Source organism: Magallana gigas, chromosome 7, assembly GCF_963853765.1.
Source record: "Magallana gigas chromosome 7, xbMagGiga1.1, whole genome shotgun sequence".
Lineage (NCBI taxonomy): Eukaryota > Metazoa > Mollusca > Bivalvia > Ostreida > Ostreidae > Magallana > Magallana gigas.
The window spans coordinates 34,130,579-34,148,677 of NC_088859.1; the positions used below are offsets into that span (position 1 = coordinate 34,130,579).

General features: G+C 32.1%; 2 protein-coding genes and 3 long non-coding RNA genes across 12 annotated transcripts in view; 4 read left to right on the plus strand and 1 right to left on the minus strand.

Annotated features, from left to right (window-relative positions):
• LOC105347072 (paladin) overlaps window positions 1-3,424 on the plus strand; it is a 60,846-nt gene extending 57,422 nt beyond the window's left edge. For all 5 annotated transcript variants that reach the window (XM_066065097.1, XM_066065098.1, XM_034458011.2 and 2 more), the window contains 6 exons: window positions 501-650; window positions 1,032-1,184; window positions 1,565-1,645; window positions 1,739-1,879; window positions 2,080-2,235; window positions 2,603-3,424. In XM_066065097.1, the coding sequence (XP_065921169.1) occupies window positions 501-650; window positions 1,032-1,184; window positions 1,565-1,645; window positions 1,739-1,879; window positions 2,080-2,235; window positions 2,603-2,746 (825 nt within the window). In that variant the 3' untranslated portion in view covers window positions 2,747-3,424. The remainder of the gene's footprint in view (window positions 1-500; window positions 651-1,031; window positions 1,185-1,564; window positions 1,646-1,738; window positions 1,880-2,079; window positions 2,236-2,602) is intronic.
• LOC105347079 (uncharacterized) lies at window positions 463-17,588 on the minus strand. The gene is made up of 4 exons (XR_010707342.1): window positions 17,353-17,588; window positions 2,294-2,339; window positions 1,026-1,178; window positions 463-662 (listed from the first exon to the last, which is right to left on the minus strand). It is a non-coding gene; the product is annotated as an uncharacterized lncRNA (long non-coding RNA).
• LOC105347076 (uncharacterized) lies at window positions 3,704-8,566 on the plus strand. 4 transcript variants are annotated; one of them, XR_010707340.1, is made up of 7 exons: window positions 3,704-4,182; window positions 4,429-4,485; window positions 4,602-4,713; window positions 4,869-6,829; window positions 7,290-7,352; window positions 7,441-7,561; window positions 7,670-8,566. XR_010707340.1 is itself a non-coding variant. In XM_066065099.1 (4 exons), exons 1-4 carry the CDS (start codon window positions 6,577-6,579, stop codon window positions 7,839-7,841), a joined length of 627 nt encoding a protein of 208 aa, XP_065921171.1. In that variant the 5' UTR covers window positions 6,482-6,576; the 3' UTR covers window positions 7,842-8,566. The 4 variants fall into 4 exon arrangements, 2 of the variants coding, with proteins under 2 accessions (XP_065921171.1, XP_034313912.2); XR_010707339.1 differs by having other exon boundaries at window positions 3,873-4,182; window positions 4,869-6,847; XM_066065099.1 differs by lacking the exons at window positions 3,704-4,182; window positions 4,429-4,485; window positions 4,602-4,713 and having other exon boundaries at window positions 6,482-6,847.
• On the plus strand, window positions 8,988-13,559 carry LOC105347077 (uncharacterized). Its single transcript, XR_010707343.1, has 5 exons — window positions 8,988-9,880; window positions 10,317-10,744; window positions 10,954-11,028; window positions 11,141-11,300; window positions 11,419-13,559. It is a non-coding gene; the product is annotated as an uncharacterized lncRNA (long non-coding RNA).
• LOC136269814 (uncharacterized) lies at window positions 14,942-16,766 on the plus strand. The gene is made up of 4 exons (XR_010707341.1): window positions 14,942-15,251; window positions 15,403-15,471; window positions 15,560-15,698; window positions 15,919-16,766. It is a non-coding gene; the product is annotated as an uncharacterized lncRNA (long non-coding RNA).
• Window positions 17,589-18,099: the final 511 nt, after the last annotated feature.

Below are 18,099 nucleotides of genomic sequence, written 5' to 3' on the forward strand. Positions count from 1 at the left end.
ATACTTTGTATTTTTTCTTTTCTCTTCTCTTATTGTTCATTAAAATGTTAATTGAAACTCATTGTGTCCCAAACATTTGAAAATACTGTGGCATGCAAAGTTAGACAACTCCAGTTTTAGTCTCCTAGTTTTCAGAAAGTGTGATGGCTGTGGCCATTTTTAGACTACATTAATCTCTTTGTGAAAAAAAGCTCTGTAAGAATATAAAAGAAATCTTGAAATTTTAAAGTATTTTGAATTTTTCTTTACAAGAGATGGCTGAACTTTTTAGGTAGATCTGATGAATAATTTGCTGACCATCCAGCCTCCGGCCTCATAAGAGGCTTAACAAAAAACAAACCATTTTAACTTTTCATGCTTCTCCTAAATATAGCTTATATTGTGATAAAAACAAATTTAACAACAAGACATACATGTAATGATGATTTATTGTTAGACATAATACAAACTATAGTTCCATGCATACAACGAGCTAGTGTATTTAATGTGTTGTTTTCCAGACATACAACGAGCTATCTGCCGAGCCTGTTGAGCAGGAGTTTAGCAGCGTGCTGACTCCGTCTGAGTTGGCCGACACTCAGAAGCTACAGACCCTCGACATGCAGTACTACCGAGTGCCTCTTCAGTACGACACCACGCCCACAGAGCAGGTCTGTCCTACCCTGTAACCAGAAAGAGATTATTCTCCTCAGAAAAACATCATGTTATTCGATTGCATTTAGATTTTTTTGGTTGCAATTTTAATCACTTAACAATCATCCAACAACATTTTAATCATTGAAAAATTTTTTTAATTTGATCATTTAGATTTTATACAAATTTGTATGCAATGGTTGAGTAGTGATCTTTCTTTGCAATATAATTATGTTGAGTTTTGTATTTTAATTGTGCTACAAAAACTGATGTTAACATCAATTGAAGATAAATTTGGCGTTAATGATGCATTTCACATTAAGTTTAACAACTTCATTAAGTTAGAAGGTGGTTTGATATGGTAGTGTATAATAGAATCATGCTCTCTGTACCTTCAGGACTTTGATGATTTGATGACTGTGATACGGAAACACGGCTTCAGTGAGGAGTATGAACGCAACAAGACAGCCATAGTATACTACTGCAGGACCGGTAAAAGTCGCACCACCCTGGCGCTAGCCGTCACTGGACTGGTCATGTGTCATCTGAGGGTAAAACATCATTTGAGATACAAATATTGGTGTAATGCAATTTGGTTAAAGTATTAAAGGTGGTTTCATCAATATTCGTTGTATACCAATTTTCGTGGATTTCATTGTTTAGTTGATCCACGAAATTAAATGTTCATTAAAGTGCAATTTTTATTAACATTTGGTATTGATAGGGTCATTGGCCACGAATTTACCTATCATTGAAACTGTGATTTTCACTTCATCCATGAAAATTGATACCCTTGAATATTAATGAAACCACAGTACTTTGATTTTCATGTGAATGACGATAAGCTTTTAAAAAAGTTTTTTTTACAGATTGACTTTATGGAATGAAAATAAGTACATTAAGACATCAATTATCAATTTTTTTTTACCAGGGTTTTCCTAAAGGTTCAAATATTGGGGAACAAGAGAGGGTGTCTTGTCCAAATGCTCAGTACACAAAAGGTGACTTTATGGTAGGTCGACAATTCTTCATATGATTTGTCTCCCTTATCTTGCTTATATATATGTGTTGTCTATATTCTCAATAATCAAAAATTGTTTCACAGATTGTTCAGAAGTTAGTGCGTATCCTTCCTAATGGTCAACAAGTGAAGAGAGAAGTGGACTTTGTGTTAGATGAATGCTTTGAAACTATGTCACCCATGCATTTTCACATTCGAGAAGTAATATTTGTGACATACAATAAAGTAAGTAAAAACTTTGCATGCAAATATTGTATATGTATATCAGATAATAAAACTGTATTCTTTAAGAAAAAAAAATGTTATTGTTTAGTTCATCAGAAATCACAATGAACAAATTATATAACTTATTTATCTATTTCACTCTCAATATTATAAGAAATTAATGTTTGAAGTTTCTGATATCCCTACCTTGTTTTGATTAGATAATCAAAGCCAAGTCAGAGGCTGAGAAACAACAGTTGAGAAGACAAAGTCTGGATGCCCTGGAGAGATATATCTATTTGATTCTTTTCAACATGTATTTACGATATGACAAGAAAATCAAATGGCAGCGGTCATTTTCTCAGTGGATGAGAGAGGTATCTAGCTGTTTGATTCTATGATATGAACACATGGTGTCTGTTTTATTGAACTCACTTGTGCCTTGCAAGACCCTTTTTGATGTCTTCCTCTTTTTCAACATCTGAAATAAAGAACCAGCTTGAATAATATTGAAATAATGGATGATATAGAGGTATCACATCAGAGTAGCTTAAGAAAGTAAACATATACAGTTGTAAATTTATGCTCAGAAACGTTTTTCCCTTTTGATAATTTTAAGCATTATCTTTATTTGTTTTAAACATGTCAATGTTTGAAAAAATATTTCAGAAAAGAAATTAAATTCCTTTAGGTTATGATACATTTTTTTAAAATTCAATTTTTTTCAATTCTGGTTGATTGCAGGTTGCTGTCAATGCGGGGGTGTTTGAATTGTTGGATAATTTGGCATTTTATGACTTTGAGAAAGTGCCTACGTTATTTAAGACAATGAATGAGAGGTGGAATAATCGGTCGCAACCCATTCCTTTTGCCGGAGAGTTCAAGTGATGTTTATCCAAGTAACCAATGAAGTTTGTGATATCTAATGAACTGAGCAGAGACTAGGCATGGAAAAATTCAAACAAACTAATGTCACCTTAGAAAACTATTTGTATTGATTGTTTGCATAATTTTATTAGATTTATCACTCCTATTGTATTTCCATGTTTATAGAATCGTTATATTTTCCTACAATGCTTCCACTGTTGTAAACAGCTTCAAAATTTACAATGTATACCACAACTGCAGTTTTTGTTATTTATTCAAGGTAAATTACCAGTTTTGATTCTTCTCTATATGCACTCAACAGTTTATATATCATTGATCAAATGAAAAAAAATCATTTCTGTTCACAAAAAAGAAAGACAAAAGATTGAGACAATCAAATAAACATATTAAGAAACATGCACATTTTTTATAGGTGTGTAATTACAAGTAATAGCGAAGTGGGAGTCGGATTCATTTCAGACTTTATTTTTTATACATACTTAATCCAGAATAGAGTGAAAATTGGTTTTCCATGATGTTTTTATGCACTTGAAATATTTGCAAAAAATATTTACATTGTTGTTGATATGTATTGGAGGAAATTATTGTAACTTTGTGTAATACATTACCAGTGTTGTTGACCTTTTTGTACTTGCAGAAAAATTATACTGATTTATTAATAAATTGTTATGGACACACTCATGTTTATTTTTTGTAATTATCATAGTTTTAATTTGCAAAGTTATTTTGTATTATTATAATGTGAAATCATCTGACTGGTATTTATATGATTTTTTTTATCTTGTGATAGTTAGATCAAGCATTTTAGGATGATTGAAATTTAGTTTTAATGCATGTCTGAGTGTATATACATGTACCATAAAGGTAATGTGCTCTCCTTTAAACATTTCAAAGAAGTACCTCTATGTTTTGGGTAACTGAAATCAAAATGTTAATCATTTTTGTAAAAAAAAAAAAAAGCAGACATGATAAGAATTGATTATCTTCTTTAGTATAAATGTACTTAGTTTTCTCTAGACTGGTTTGAACTCCTTTATCGTGAATTACCTGGAGAACCCAAATAAGATATTAATAGACTTGTGAAAAGTCCCTCTTCTATATATGTATTTATGCGTATACCGATAAGTTCGTAGGTTGAGAGGAGTTTGGCATGGCGTATTTGGTCGGAATCATGTTAATTCAAATCACTTCTTTTTTAATCTTTAATACTGTTCTGGTACTTGGTATAAATGTACCGGGTGATACTCGTAACGATTCCGTTATATGCATGGACAAAACTTTGCTCAGTTCCTGTACAAAGACGTGTGGAGAGAGTCAATGCGGCATGGACAGTTTCTGTGGAGAGGATGGGCGCTGTCTCTATTGTTATGATGAAATCTGTAAATCAACGCCTATTAAATATGGATGTGAAATTTCTTGTGCGAAAAGATTCCCAGGTATGTTTGAAGTCTGATTACAGTCTTTCAATTTTCTGTCTATCTCCTGTTCCTATCAAGTTTTGTAGAGTTTTGTAGATTGTATGAGCGATAGTTATACATGTACGTACATTTGAAATCATCAAATTTTGTGTCCTTTTGAAGAAAAATTCTCTTTTTGACAATCAGATTGGTCATGCATAGTTATCATAAATCAATTCATTATTTTTATCCCGATGAGTTAAAATTTTGAAATATCTATTTCAGACAAGGTTTATTATAGCCATGCCAAAAAAGGACACACACAAGGAATGTTTGACTATGGTTAGTTTTTGTTAACGGAAAAAAAGAATTTTGAAGGAAAGATAGAATTAGCCATTTAACAATGAAAAATACAATGTTATGTTTCAATAAATTGTTATAATTTTTTTCTTTTCTAGAAACAGTCCTGACATTACTAATCGTTTCGTTTGGTGTTAACATGGGCTTTGTATTAGTAACAGCTGGTCTGGTCTGCTTTCTCTGTAGAAAACGACTCCTGGCCATCGTTCGGTAATGAAATTAATTAGTTAAGTTAATATACTAGTATATATTAAGATAAAGGCTTTAAAATGCTTACATACTGCTTGTTTATTTTTAATTAATTATTTTGTGAGGGTAAATGGTGGATGTTTTTGTGATCATATCTTTTTTAAATCTATCTACAGACGTGGTAAAAAGAAATCGACACCTTTGGTAATGAACAACTCCAACCTTGAGAGCCAGACAGTGGCCTTAGTGGTTACAGGACGCAGTTGACTTGACACAAAAATATACCATAATTTAAAGGATCTGCCAGTTGTCAACATTTTTGTGAACATTTATATAAAGAAACGGTTAAATTACTTTGGAAACAACATAAAAAGACCAGCAAGATGGCAATTGAGAACTGTAACTAAAATTTGCAGATTTTGAGATGCGAAAAAATTAGAGATGCCGTGACTTGAAAACCATAGAATATAGAACAACAAGTCAAATCTGCAACAGACCGAGTATAACTCGCAGCTGAAAACGTGTCTACTAATATAATAAAAACAGATAAAAGAACCAACAAATTCTTAAATTTCTTGTGACTAGGTACATATTCAAAAGAAGATTAAGTAGAGTATTTAAAGCATTTTTGAGAAGGTAGATGTGTATTTTGTTCATGTACTTGCAGCATACATTTGATTTCAAAGATTTTCAAAGAAATCAAAAAGTGAACTCATTTATTTACGTTTCATGTAAATCATTTGTAAGTGATCTCAGACAAGGGAGGTGTTTCATCTGATATGAACAATTTTCGATGTGATATTCTTGATATATTGTATTATAATTTTTGTTTTGTACATTTAAATGATCTTTGTTTTTATTATAAAATATTAAGTACACCTACAAACTTATTTTTCGTTAATTCAACAAGGAATGGAACATATCGACGGAAAAATGCTCTCTTGATGAATATCAAGGTACTATTGACTCGCATTTTCCATATGCATACATGTATGTATTTATGTATTTAGAAATGACTTGATGTATTGATGTGGAAAGATTAGAAACATATTGGATGTCGCATGCAAGTGACACGTTATGCTCTGCATTTAAATTGCTTGGTCCATGGGTCAGCCATGCAACGAACTATAAATACTAGCAATCAAATATCGTCAAACAAATTGAAATCCAGACCCACAATTATTATTTTACATTGTGTCATAGTGCATAAAATGGAAGATAAGTTATAACTCCCCTGGGAGTCTTTCCCATTACCTGGAACAAGTGCGACACTACACGCCAAGACACTGAGATAAGGGCAGCGTTTTTTCCTAAATGAATAGGAGTAAAACACACAATTCACTCTATACCAGCACCAATCTGATTTTAAAAGTAGTTCTTTTCTTATTGATTTTTTCCGTTTTCATTATCGATCTGAATAAATAGGGCATTGCATTGATTTGTTTGGGACTCTTAACAAATATTTTAGGAGCATTAAGATATGCATTTGTAAAGAGTTTAAACATTGAATTAAATGTACATGTATTACAAATTTGGAAAAAAGTTGCTTGTAAGTAACGTTTCTAACTTTTTTTTAATAGTAATACCCAAAATGTTTAAGAGTTAGGATTTTTACATATGTTTAGCGTTTCGAATATCAAATCTGATTTTTAAAATAAAACATTTTACTGTTACTCTAGCTTTATTGTAATTATATAATCATATGTACTACCCTGGCTTCTATATGTATTACCGCCAAAAATACCCTAAAATTATTTTTAGAGCTCTATAAAACGGAGATTCCCATTACTATATATAAGAGAGTAAAACAGTCGTGCTGTAAGTCTGTATATATATGTTACACCTTTAACAACTTGATTAACTCGTGAATCAGTATTAGAAGCAATGGTACTTATACGATATTACTTTCTAATTTTAAACGCTGCTCTAGTTTTGGGTATGAATGTTTCGGGTGATATCCATAACAAGACGTCTGATGTACATGTATGCATGGCCGAGACATTGTTATTTAGATCCTGTATAAAAATTTGTGGCGACACTCGATGCGACATGCACAGTTTTTGTGGAGAGGATAAGCGCTGCCTGCATTGTTCTGATGCACTCTGCAAATCGCCACCCATCGGATGTGAAATTTCGTGTGCGTGGAGATTCACAGGTAACGTCGGAATATTTTTTAACCCAAATTTACGATTTCTTTCAAGGAGATAAAGCAAGCCATGCATTTCTGCGAAATACTACATAGTTACGTAATATAAATCGGTTATTTTAAAAAGAAAAGTAATAGACAGTTGCAATGGACAGTAAGGCTTTTAACATTTTTTTCAGATCGAAATCCCTCTCTCTCTCTCTCTCTCTCTCTCTCTCTCTCTCTCTCTCCCTCACACACACACATACACACACACACACACACATTTACATACACACATATAGGTTGAAGTTTTTAAACATGTTTGAAGTTTGAATATTCCTTAAATTGCTTATTAATTAAATATATTTAACTAAATGTATTTAACAGTACGGTATATATTTCCGTTTAATGTTTATGCACATATTAAATCAAATAAGATTTCATCTGTATCAATATTCTTTCTTTTCAGATGACATTTATTACAACATAGTTAGAGAAAAAGGTCATCAACAAGATGCACTGTTTGACAATAGTAAGTTTCTTTCGAAGATTTTTTTTTTCACAGCCAACACCAAAGTACATGTATATCTTCCCAGTGATTGTTATTTTTTCTCTTTTAGAAACGCTTCCAATATTGCTAGCATTTTCGACTATTGTTAACGTTTTACTGGGCTGCTGTCACTGTAGGAAACGACTAATGAAACTCACTGCATGTGTTTTACAAGGGAGAAAACAACAGCCGTAAGTACATTTCTTTTGACAAATTCAATTTGAATTGTTACGTATATGTTGGTGGCTGCGCTTTTGATATAAATCAATCTATGATTTAGTATGTTAATCTGTCTACAGGGAGGAGAAATCATCTCCAATAATAGTAAACAACTCGAATCTGGAGAGTCAGACAACCAGGTTACTGGTAACAGGACACACAATAGATATGTCAAAGGACAAAACTTTCAGCACCGTTGTTGAAGAACAGACACCAGTTTTACTGGATGATATTTTTGAGACTACTAATTAAAGAAAATAAAAGATGGAACTGCCATCCAACAACTGTGCCATTATCAAGTTGTCAAGATTCTAGGACTAGGAAACATACACTCACATTGACAATATGTGACCGTATCGCCCCCAATTTACAACCTTTGCACCAACATAACAAAAACGTAATGTTGGGAATAATATATAAAGCTTGTTAATTAGCAAAGAACTGCAGAAAGAAAAACTGCATCCAACAGAAATCACCAATGCTGACAATATTCATAATATAAGTTCAAGAATACTTTGTTTTCTATATGCAATTAATGCACAGTTCACACAGTATACTACTAGTATATCATACTTGTGTTAGAATCGGATCAAGAAGAGAATTAGAAGGGCATATATGATAAATATACTTATATATGCATGTATCTTAGATTTATTATGAAATACATGACATTGAAAATTTCCATCAAATTCTTCCATAAGGAAATACTCGTGCCTGGGGTTTATGCTTTCAAACGATTCTGATGTATTTTATTTGTTCAACTTTGAATTGAAAGTAAAATAAAGCCACTGTAATGTAAGGGGTGAATGAAAGGTTGTATTTCAAGTGTTTTTTCTAGTACTAGTATGTTAAACACTTAGTTAAAAGAAGACATTGATGTACGACATAGTTTGATATAAAATGTAATCGAAAACGCTTTGTATCTGACATATGAATTTATGGGTACAGAAATAAAGAAAAATGTTGTATAATATTAATTTTGTACATTCATTTGATTTTGAATTATTAATTCCTCTATCCAAATTATTGTACAAACATCAATCAAATGAATCAAAGGAGATTTCGTAAAGTACATAAAAGTGAATTTTCCTCGATTTGCCGGAAAAAAAACAGCCTTCCGATTTTTTTTCCACATTCGGTCTTGTTAACATTGTGTAATAAGGGATCGACCTTTCAATTGATACATGTACGTTTTTAAGCAGATTTTTTTTCAATCTGATAGTTCGTTCAATCTAATTATAATTAGATTTTTGATCCGCTCCTAATAGATCGGTACAAAAAGCTTTTTGTAGCGATCTATTAGGAGCGGATCAAAGATCTAATTTTAATTAGATTGATAGTTCATTAGGAATTAATACATTTGCCAGTGCTGTATTATCTACATCCAGTTTTGTTTTAACATAGTAATTCCTATTAAAACAAAACTGATTGTAGATTTGCGAGCTACATCTCTTGCCGATAATTAAACGGCGCACAACCTTTCCGTTGATCATTAGAAATACTTAAGGTGAAATAACACATCGTCACAAAATGGCTGACCTCGGATCAAAACGACATTTCGTTATATTAAAAGGATTTTACTTCATAGCCGGGTGGTTTAAGTGTTTGGCTAGGGTTCGTACATCCCGTGTTCGAATCCATTGGGGGCTTTTGCTGTTACTAACTGAATTGAATATTTTAGATATTAATTTTTTATCCCCAAACTGCAAAATTTTCGCTTACTTGATATATGTATAGTTTATTTATCATAATGTTTCTCATAATCAAATAATTTACTGTTAATTCGAGTTACTTTTTCAGGTGTGTTATTCCACCTTAAATAAGGCCATATCATAAGAATTGAAAACATTTCGGCTTTAATCGTGACCATGGCCTTTAAGTAAGTATAAATCAATTATGGACCATCCTTAGATTGGACAATCAAAGCAATCAGTGCATATCAAACACAACAACAGCAAGCTCATAGACTTTTGCATTCGGTACTTGACTTGATGAGTTAAATGTGGCAATCAGTCAAATTCATCCTTTTGGGGGATTTTTTGCCATTTGCTACACTTTTATGCAATTTTTTGAGATTACAGACTTGTCATGCTCCTATATACTTTAACATCACGTTCGATTTGGGGAAATGGTTGTGTTAAAATTGCAATTATGTATTCGAAAAACACCTTGGGATCTTCTGTGTTTCGTACGGTTTGTAACAATTACTGCATTTTTGAAATGACGTTTGATAAGGAAGTTAGCCAGAAGACCGGCAAAGTGTTCTTTCCAGTGTAAAGATGAAATTAAAGGTAAGCAAAGTATGAAAAAGATGCCGTTCAGATAGCTAAAATTAAACGTTTGCTAAAAGGTTAACAAAGGCAGAGCTTTCCAGACTATTCGGTAAAAACTGACTAGTTTGAAATACCCAGAAATTTGAATAAGCTGATCTATCGATTGATTGCCAGATAAGTGATAATGTCATTTTACGGTACAGTAAAGATGATTTTCGTTGTTTGCAATATGCATGAAAAACTTTTCATTTAGAACCCTTAAGAGTGCTTGTCTACATTAAGCGTTTGTATAGCATGATAAAGATGTATTTTGATATTTATTCTAGTTACATCGTGATAAACAAAACAACACTAGATGATAGCAAAAAAATTCAAAACAAACTTTCATGTCAATTGTTTCAAAGCCTGGATAGGTATAAAGAGACATTTAGCAAGATATATAAATATATTTCAGATCAGTAAGTCAAGTATTAGGACATCTGGTAAACTGACGCAGGTATATGATTATCACGTGGTATGGAAGCGCGGGGAATAGTGAGTTAAACAAGATCTATTTTTAGAGTATAGAATTTCCAAGCCTGGCTGATCTTTCAAAGCGGGATCTATCCTGAATTAAGGAGAAAAAAGAGATGGGTTCGAATTCATCGCATGTTTTTCTCTTATTGAGTATTATCCTACTATCAACAATTGATACGATAGAGCTTAGAAAATTGATTGATGTAGATAAGCTTGTATTTAAGTTTCCTTGTGGATCGGTTCAATGTGACGGTATACGGCAGTACTGCAGTGATGAACAGACTTGTTTGTACTGTAATGAGGCTGTCTGTCTGGACTCAAACCGACCGGGACTATGTATTTTTCAGTGTCAAAAAGAGGAAAGGGGTAAGAAAGTTCAATCTTTTTTTTATATCTTATGAATCTTAAAATTCTATTGTTATACAATGTGTTTCATGCTTATGATTCACTTTAACAAGCTTAAATTATCTAAAATTAACCATTTATACAAGTGTGATTTTTCTAAACAATTCATTAACAGAGAAAGGAAATTAAACCTTTAAATAATTGTGACCGTTATATACATATTATTTTAGATGTTAGGTATTCGACAACCTCCTTGAATACAACTAATGCAGATTCAACCAAATGCGATACATGGACCTGTACATGTAAGTAGATAGTTACACATTGTATGGTGTTGTAAAATACTCTGTAACTATATACATGTATTTATTATAAGACAATAACCTGTATTTATTAGTCTTTATTACACTTTTGTAGATCGGTTGGAACGCTGGAAGATATGTATTATTGTGGTTGGTTCAATGACATTTGGCATAATCTTTGGAATAGTTTTGTTTAATGTTATACGTGGACTAGCTTCTAAACGGAATGATGGTGATTCTCGCTGTATAGAGCGTTTCTGGATCTGTAGACCCAGGTATTATAATTATCATTTTTATTACATGTATTATTATTATTGTTATGTCTATTATATGTTTCGATCGGACAGTTCTTTTAAAGCAATTTTTCACAGACGTTTTAATTTACTTTTACAGGAAAAAGGACATTGATATATTACTCAGAGAATACCATGCTACCGAGCAACACCCACCTGACAACATTGCTTAAAACACACTGCCAGATTAAAATCGGATGTGATGTTTGAGTGAAACAATTGAAATACTTGCACATTCAATGTGGAGGAAATGAACACACGTCGAATAGAAGAAGAAACTATGAAACCTATTATAGTTCATTTTACATGATATTGTATAGTTTGGAGAGAGAGAGAGAGAGAGAGAGAGAGAGAGAGAGAGAGAGAGAGAGAGAGAGAGAGATTTTCATGAAAAATTTAACAAAATTTAACAAAATCAAATTCACCATGTGTATCACATGCTTAAAGTAAACAAATTATTCCCTCTCCCTCTCTCTCATATATATATATAACTATAACGTTTTAAAATGTTTAAACTCAGGCGACCTATTGCTATCCGTTTTCGTCCGTCGTCGTGCGTTAACAATTTCACATTTTTAACTTCTTAAAAACTACAAGGCTAATTGTTACCATTTTTGGTGTGAGGCATCTCGATTGGAAGAGGAATCTAAATTGTGAAATTCGTGGTTCTACCACCCCCCGGGGCACCACAAGTGGGGCCAAATATACCCCCCAAGCCAAATTTTCAAAAAATTTCTTCTCTACTCCCACACTTATGAGGAAAAAACAGGTTGCATGGTTATGATGTCCATTTATACCGATATATATTTGTTAAAAACTAAATTCATGATTATAATGTCCATGAAGCCCTTTACCGAAATTTTGAAATTCATGGCACCTGTGCCAGGGGTTCAGGCTCTAGGGCGGGGCCAATATGGCCATATCTTAAAAATTTATTAAATCTTAAAAAATGTTCTTCTATACTCCTATATATATTTGTTAAAAACAAAATGCATGATTATGATGTCCATGAAGCCTTCTACCAAAATTGTGAAATTCATGGCCCCTTGGTCAGGGGTTCAGGCTCTAGGTTGGGGCCAATATGACCATAAAGTAAAAATGTTTTAAATCTTAGAAAATTTTCTTCTCTACTCCCATATATATTTGTTAAAAACTAAATACCTGGTTATAATGTCCATGAATCCCTCTACCATAATTGTGAAATTCATGGCCCCTGTGTCAGGGGTTCAGGCTCTAGGGTGTGGACAATATGGCCATATAGTAAAAATGTATTCAATCTTAAAAAATCTTCTTTACTTCCAAAAATGTGGGGGAAAACTGAATAATTGGTAATGATGTCCACAAACTCCTCTACCTGAATTATGAAATTTATGGCCCAGGGGCCATGAATTTCATTTATACCGATATATATTTCAGGGGTTCAGGACATTTGGGGGGGCATGTAATGTTTTAAAATTTTCTTCTCTATTTTCACACATCTGTATGAAAAACAGACTTCATAATTATGTTTACCAGGAAGTCCTTGACTAAAATTTTAAATTCCATGTCTCCTGGAGTATGGATTTTGACTCTAGAGCAGGGCTAAAATGGATGTATAGGTGTTAATGCATATAATGTTTAAAAATTATCTTCTTTTTATATATGTAGTTCTTTTTGAAAGATTTCAGGCAGGGAGGTGGTCGTCATTACAAATTTATAATTTTTCTACTCCAGAATGAAACTCAATTAAATGAATATATGAGCTTCCTCGACAAGTTTGTGTATGGGTTATATGCTACTCAGGTGACCGTTAAGGCCTATTGGCCTCTTGTTGTTGTGTGTTATTAATAGAGAGGTTAAGCATTTGAACGTTTACGTGTACGAGTACGTGTATTTAGGGGAATCCCCTAGTTAAATATGTATTACGTCATAATTTCTGCATACCGCTTAAATATACAAGTTGTACAAAACGTGTAGAATCAAATGTACACGGAGGTAAAAACTTGTTTTCATTTAAAAAATAAAAATATGGACTTTGTGTTTATCAAGCTTTGGTACGTGAACGTGTTAACATACTTGTAGCTCCACACGTACCCGTAGACGTACACGTTTAAATGCTTAACATCTCTATTATCGACTTATATACTTAAAACTTTAGGCGTTTTCAAGATTTTTTGTCATATTACTCGTTTTTAAGTTTTCATGCGCATATGTTAAAGTTGGTGCTATTCATTTTGAGATTTCATTACAATGTATATTGTGAGTTTTAAATAAAATTTAGAATACTATGATGTGTTTTTGTAATTTGAATATTAAGTTTTATTATATTCTACAAAAGCATACAAAATATCTTGGTTTTGAGGGGTTTTTGTACTGAACGTTTTAGAGATGAATTGTATGTAAATGTAATTTAAGTTACAAAAAACTACCACTGCACAGCTTTTAGATAACGAGAGGGTGATATAGTTTACGTTTAATTTGTGTCATGAATTTTTCATAACTTAAACTGAAACAGGTCGCATGGGAGGGAACTCAACAATTATAACACTTATGTTTTATATATCCATGTTTTACTTGTAAGTAAAAATACCGGTAGAAATTCTACCACCAATTCCGCCCATCCCTATACCTGCCCCTCATCAATTTTCTGAATTCTCTTCAATTTTAGAATTCCTCAATTTAACCTTTAGATAGTGACATTAAATTTACCACTCACATTATAAAAGTGTTTATGGTCAATGATTTTTCCAACAATATCATAAGTTCTATTGTAGGTCAAACAGAGTAGTTTGCTGTTAAAATATCCACACTCATGCATTTTAAGATATTGAGCTAAGGTAAAGTGACCAAGCTGATGGTCTATGCTTATAGGAACATAATTTTGATAAGCTTAGTATTCAAATATATATCAGACTATATTAAAAAGTAAAAAAAAAATATCCAGTTAATTCTACGAATGAAGTTACTGTAGAATAATCGTGTACTAGTTCGAGGTACATGTAATATGTCAAATTACGATTTATATTGGTCCATTTGTTACCAACAATGTTTATAACTAGAAATATAAAACTTAAAACTTATCTTATTAATTGAAGTAGGGTTTTCTTTTTATATACATAAAGGGAGACTTGTAATGAAATATGATATTATTTTTTTTATAACATACTAAGATACAATAATATTATAGTATGTATAATAGTAATATTGGAAATCAGTAGAACTTGAATTTATTAGATCATTTGCCTTTGATGAATTTTGAATAGAATATAATACGGGAAAAAAGTACAATTCAAAATACCTAATCAAACCACATTTTTTTCTTGTTAAATGGCTACATGCGAAATTGACACCGTTTCACTGCTTTAAAAATTAAAACAGTCCCGTTCTAGGCAACCCCTGAAAATTTTCAGACAACAAAAAATATCTCTTTATAAAGCTGTACTAGATATTAAACTGGAAATAACAATAACACCGTACGCGTCAATGAACCAACTGGTAAATGCACCAGATATGTCGAGTGCATTAAATATCTATATGATTCATCATTTGAGTTTGACAAAAACGTTCAGTGAGACCGCGTAATAATTAAAAATAGACAGGAATTTTCTTTTCCCTAAATTGGAACTTCTTAACTATATATAGATAAGGTCTTTTGTCATGTAATCTTATGTACTGCACTCGGCATATTTGCATAAGCTGCACTGCACAAAATGAATTCGGTGACTGTTGTGTTAGTTTGGTGTTGTGTTGGTGCTCAAGCTACATGTATGCCGCCCATCGTGTGTGATTTAATGGCCGTAAAATACAGATTTCAATGTGGGGAGAGTTTTTGCGATGGACCTAGACAATATTGTGACGACGACGTCTGTCGGTATTGCTCAACTGATTTGTGTCGGGACCCGCCAGATCAGTGTAGATATCAGTGTATAATATCTCAACTACAAAACCGCAAAAGTAAGGCTAAAACTACTAAATCAGAATACTTTGAATATGAGAAATCCTAAATTCTTAAAAAAACGCACCTTGTTGTACAATTCGGAGTGAAATGAAATAGATGCTGTCTAAGAATGTTACTATTATATTTTTTTATTTAATCCATATACAGCATTCTGTAAAACGACGAAAAATAGTACGGGAGATTTGACAGAACGAAACGGAAATAAAATATCGTTTGGTATGTATTATAGGCATCCCCCTTTTTTATTTTGATTTTTTTAATGGTAATAACTAACTAAATGAAACTTATTATTTGTTTGTCTTAGATAAGTCCATCTTCGTGGCTGGATGTGCAGTATTGACATTTATCGTCATGAGCATTATTATTGGATTGATTTATTTTGGTTGGATTCGCAATACGACCCCTTGCGTAAATGAAGGAAATTGTTTCGTAAATTGTTACAGGTACACGCTAGTCGACAAATTTCCAAATAGTATAAGAACCAATATAGGAGTTTTCTTCTACAATAATATGGCAAATGATTTTTAAAAAAAAAATGAATACATCAATTTTTATAAAACAATATTAAACAAGCAGAAAGATTTGAAAATACATGTAACAAACATTTAATGTCTATATAGTGAGAACTTTTTTCAATGTGTATTTCCTTCGTTTTAATTGCAGTTGCACTAAAAATCAAAGACGTAAAAGAGCATACATTAACGACGGAGGAGAAGAAACTTCGGTGTGTGTTCCGAGTGGAAATTGAACAACAATATTATCTAAGAAGACTTGGCTCCTGTCTTATAAGTATTATACCATGTATAAAGTGACGTAGACCTTATAGGTCCCAAAGTACTTTTCTTAAATGTCACAGATTATGAACAAATATATTCGTTTTAGTACAAATTCTTGTTATGTACATATACTGTATACTTTTAGTAATGTATATTTGCCTTTTTCCGCGCATAAAGGTCTCATTAAAAGTTCTTAGCTGTTTATTTGATAATAACATGTAAAACAAATAATGATGCTTCAAACAAACAGCATGTAGATATTTCATATTGAAAATTTAAATGCATGTAATGTACATAGTGCTAGACGTAATATATTTCCATAAGTAAAGATGTGAAAAGAAAGCAATTGTTTTAATTACAATGGTAGAAATCTGTTTATTGTGCATGTCAACAAAACATTTAAAATATGAGAAACATGTGAATGGCAACATAACTATGGGGAAGCATTTTTTGAAAGTAACATGCTTTGTTGTAATGTAGAAATTACGGCTTGAATAACGCTATCCTTTTAGATAAAAAACTATAACAAATATCAACAGTGTATGTAAAGCAAGGTTCAAAGATGTCGAAAAATAAAATTTATTTGAAATATAAATGTCATTCAAAAATGGAGGGAAAAAGGATCATGACATACATTTCATGTATATGCTCTTCATAGATTTGATATTCTGATATGATAATTTTAAATAAGTTTCAGAGAGGATATACATAGTTTGTTTTTATCATATTATTATAATTGTTGAAATTTACCACTTCTGTTATTTTTTTTATATCTTTTAGTCTAATCTTTTTACTGAAGACCTTCTTTTCATGATTACTGCCAAAGTAAATATCTTTTATTGTGTTACACGTATTATGAAAATCTTTACAAAGAATGAACTGCAAAAGTTCATGCAGCTGCAGCTTGGCGGATATCATAGCCTTACATAATTACATGACTTCATTAGAAATATTTAAGCAATGTGCAAATGTACGGGGAAAAAAAGAAAAAAAAAGAACAATTAATCTTATTTTAAAAAAGTGTGATAAAGCTGTTTTATCATACAACAATCTAATGCTATAACGAATAATCTCAAATGCACCATCATATTACATAATGTATAAACAAATATGCATGCTATGCGTTTAGCTTAGGTCATAAAGGTCCGTTACAGCGAGTAAAGTAGAGGAAGAGACTTGTGCTTTGCAAGAAGAGGTGAGGTCATTACCAAGTCTCTCAACCTGATCTTTGCCGACAGAACATGCCTAGACTTGTTTGAAAGGCGCTACAATTCTTCTCGATATATGAACTTGAATTTTAAAAATGCAGAAAATCTTTTACCTTTGCATTTGTTGATCATTTCTGCTACATATCCACTCAAACTATAACTATTCCATATAATGATTTAAAAGATGTATTTCACATTTTTGCAAGTTCGGATAAGGATTCGGAGAAATTTCACACAGAATAGAACCAACGGTGTGCAACAACCAAAGAACAGATAGTAAACTGCAAAAAAGATCAGGTCATGCTAAAGCTTGTTGGGAGTATCAGGATAGGCGGCCGACACTCAAGGACATCACGATATCACGAGTGCCTTTAAAATTTAAATATCAATTCAGAGGGTTTACTTTCATTTCGTCAATATTAGGAATATTAGCTGTATTACAGATTAAGAAGTTAGCATGCACATTGAATTGATTCCTTGCATTTGCATGGTGTATGCAATAATTATGATATGCAATATACTGACTAATTTCAAACGTGTCAGAATGGCCCGGATACAATGCACTACTTGCAAGGCTGAAATGCGCCTAAAAATAAGTATGTGGCGTTAACGATCCAGAACTTTTAAAGATATCTGATATTTCCTATTTTAACTTCTTGAAGTTTCAGTCATATTTAGCACTTAGAAAGTAATTTTAAATAATCTAATGCTTTAAGTGGACTTTCCATACGGAACATGTATTAGGGCAAGAGTTACCTATGGATGTTTTGTATCTTACTGAGTAAAGTTAATGCAATACAGTTTATGAATCAATCACAATCGTAACTACTCGGCCATTTCCGTCACCGCAAATAATGTTT